This window comes from Mus pahari, chromosome 21, assembly GCF_900095145.1.
Source record: "Mus pahari chromosome 21, PAHARI_EIJ_v1.1, whole genome shotgun sequence".
NCBI lineage: Eukaryota > Metazoa > Chordata > Mammalia > Rodentia > Muridae > Mus > Mus pahari.
Window position 1 is genome coordinate 21,048,952 of NC_034610.1, and position 3,610 is coordinate 21,052,561.

The following is a 3,610-nucleotide window of genomic DNA, read 5'->3' on the forward strand; positions in this document are numbered from 1 at the left end:
AGTTCGAGGCCAGCCTGGTCTACAAAGTGAGTTCCAGGACAGCCAGGGCTATACAGAGAAACCCTGTCTCAAAAAAAAAAAAAAAAAAAAAAAGAAAGAAAAAGAAAAAGAAAAAAAAAAAGAGGGGGAGGTGTCTCCCTAACTTGCAAGTTCCCCAAGTGACAAGAGACCCAGGATAGTCCCAGAAGTCTGATGCCTGCTGGTCTGTGCCTTGGTGAGGCTATTCAATTTCCAAGATTGGTGAAAAGATGATTCAGAAAGCACCCCAGGAATGGATAGCAAGGGCCGAGAACCCCAGGAAATGGCCGGGTTGTCTTAGGCCTGCTTTGGCTCAAGTTTCAATACCCAGGCAACAACTGCTCCGCGGAGGGAACGTGACCCCATAGCTTTACGAGTCACGCGTCTGGTAGTCTCCCCGCCTCGGCTTTGGCTTTCTACTGCTAAAAGCTGTCTCGGGCTGCTGAGGCTTGGACTTGCACTCCTCCGGGACAGGACCAAGCCTTTGGCTGCCGCACGTGCGCAAACAAAGGCCGCGCAGCCGCCATCCGCCTAGTTCCCCACGGGCACAGGACTCACCGGAATTGGGGCGCACCAGCAGGCACTGAAAGCGTGGCCCGCACAAGAGCGCCCGCAGCGCGGCGACGCGCCGGAACTGGCAGCCCATGGTGCGGGCTGGCGCTGCACTGCACGCAGCGCAGAGAGGGTAGTGGGCGGTGCCCCGCCCCGCCCCGCCTCCACCCTAAGGGGCCCACTGGGGCCCCACATTCTTGTCTCCTGGAGCTGGTAGCCTTCAAATACTGATCTTTAAAATCAGGGTGCAGCTCAGTGACAGAGCGCTTGGCTGTCATGCTCAGAGCCTTGGGCTCCACCAACCCCAGTACTGCAGGGGAAAAAAAAAAGAAATGTGTGTGTGTGTGTGTATACACGCGTGGGAGCGTGCGCGCGCGTGTATGTGTACATTTTGCAGCTGCTCATTCAGATTTTAGATTATACACTTGTTTTCATACCGCACAGTCAAATATTGTTAAATCTACTTTTGGGGGCGGAGTGGCCATCGCCGCAAATACCAACTGTCTAAGTTTGACAGTTGGACTATTTGTCAGTTCTGTTACTACATCCTTAATTTTCAAGCTATCTATCTATCTATCGATTGATTGATTGATTGATTGATTGATTTTTGGTTTTTCGAGACAGGGTTTCTCTGAATACCCCTAGCCGTCCTGGAACTCACTCTGTAGACCAGGCTGGCCTCGAACTCAGAAATCCGCCTGCCTCTGCCTACCAAGTGCTGGGATTAAGGGCGTGAGCCACCACACCCGGCGACTTATTTATTTATTGGATTTTTTTTTTAAGATTTATTTTATGTATGTGAATACACTGTAGCTGTACAGATGGTTGTGAGCCTTCATGTGGTTGTTGGGAATTGAATTTTAGGACCTCTGCTTGCTCTGGCCCAAAGATTTATTTATTTATTTATTTATTTATTTATTTGGAGACAGGGTTTCTCTGTATAGCTCTGGCTGTCCTGGAACTCACTTTGTAGACCAGGCTATCCTCGAACTCAGAAATCCGCCTGCCTCTGCCTCCCGAGTTCTGGGGCTAAAGGCGTGCGCCACCACGCCCAGCCAAAGATTTATTTATTATTACACATAGGTATACAGTAGCATACTTCAGATGCATCAGAAGAGGGCATCAGATCTCATTACATATGGCTATGAGCCACCATGTGGTTACTGGGATTTGAATTCAGGACCTTTGGAAGACCAGTCAGTGCTCTTATCCTCTGAGTCAACTCGCCAGCCCTATTGGAATTTTTTTATTTTGTTTAAACCTCTCTCTCTAGATTAAAAAAAATAATTTTTTTTAAATTTACTAGTGGGGTGGTCGTGGCATACTCCTTGAATCTCAGCCCTCAGAAGGTAGAGGCAAGCTCTTTGAGAACCCCACCCCTTTATTTTTTTTTGTTTTTGTTGTTTGTTTGTTTGTTTGAGACAGGGTTTCTCTGTGTAGCCCTGGCTGTCCTGGAACTCACTCTGTAGACCAGGCTGGCCTCAAACTCAGAAATCTGCCTGCCTTTGCCTCCCAAGTGCTGGGATTAAAGGCGTGTGCCACCACGTACAGCTCTTTATTTTATTTATTTATTGATTTATCCATAAAGTGTATGTATCCATAAAATGTATGTATAGTGTATACACATGCATATGAGTGTGTATGAATGTGTGTGATGTATGTACATGTATGAGTGTTTATGATTGTGTGTGTAGTGTATGGACATGTGTATGAATATGTATGAGTGTGTGTGTGTGTGTGTGTGTGTAGTGCATGCACGTGTATGAGTGTGCATGAATGTGTGTGTGATGTATGTACATGTGTATGAGTGTGTATGTGTAGTGTATGCACTGTATATGTGTGTTACATGTGTGTATGAGTATGTGTAGTCTATGTACATGTATATATGTGTGTGATATATGTGTGTGTTCTTGTCTGATGTATGCACATGTGTATATGTGTGTGTATAGTATATGTACATGTGTATATGTGTGTGATATAGGTGTATAAGTGCGCATGTGTGATATAGGCACATGTGTATGAGTGTGTATGTCTCTGCACAAAGGCCAGAAGAAGTCATTGGTTGTCCTTCTCCATCACTTTTCACCTTATTCTTTGCAGTAGAGTATCTCCCAGGACCTCAGACTCTTGTTTCTTGTAGGAAGCTGGCAGTGAGCAATCCCTCAACCCTCCTGTCTTCACTACTCTCCGCATCACTGGTGTTGTAGTAGTTCTCTGGTCCATGACTGGGTTGTTCCAGACTCAGTGCAGTAAGCATTGTTAAGCATCAAGCCAGATAGCCACCATCTGTTGCTACGACTGTTGCTGTTCAGTCAGGATTTCTTGTAGCCCGAGCTGTCCTCAGACCCATCGTGTAGATGGCACTGATCTTCCTCCTGAGCTTCCCATGCGCGCGCTGTGTTACAAGCAAGGGACGCCACACCAGGTCTGTGCCTGAGCATGCTAGACAAGTTTTCTGTCATCCCCAGATCCATTTATTTATTTATTTTGAGGTGACTTTTAACCTGTAGGTTATCCTGACAGCCTTTGATTAACAATCTTACACCCCCCCCAAAAAAAAAAAATCTTCCCAAATGTTGGGAGTGCTGGTTTGCACCACCAGGCACGTTGATTCTTTTATTATTAATTTTTTTTAAAGATTTGATTATTTTATGAGTTTTCTATCTGCATGTACACCTGCACGCCAGAAGAGGGCATCAGATCACATTATAGATGGTTGTGAGACACCATGTGGTTACTCTTAACCACTAAACCATGTCTCCAGCCCTCTTATTGTTAATTATTATTCTTACTTTTAATTAATTTTTTATTTATGTGTACATTTTGTACCTGCATGAGTTTGTGTACCTCACATACATGTAGGTGTACCAGGAGGCCAGAGGATATCAAGTTATAGCTGCCATATCAAGTACTGGAATCTGATCCCAGGTCCACTGTAGGGGCAGTAAATACTACTGATTTCTACCTATCTTTCTTTCTTTCTTTCTTTCTTTCTTTCTTTCTTTCTTTCTTTCTTTCTTTCTTTCTTTCTTTCTTTCTT

General features: G+C 45.0%; 1 protein-coding gene across 1 annotated transcript in view; it reads right to left on the reverse strand.

Annotated features, from left to right (window-relative positions):
- Nucleotides 1-711, reverse strand: part of Nme4 (NME/NM23 nucleoside diphosphate kinase 4) — a 4,070-nt gene extending 3,359 nt beyond the window's left edge. The window contains exon 1 of the mRNA XM_021221445.1: nucleotides 577-711. Within this exon, the coding sequence (XP_021077104.1) occupies nucleotides 577-664 (88 nt within the window). The 5' untranslated portion in view covers nucleotides 665-711. The remainder of the gene's footprint in view (nucleotides 1-576) is intronic.
- Nucleotides 712-3,610: the final 2,899 nt, after the last annotated feature.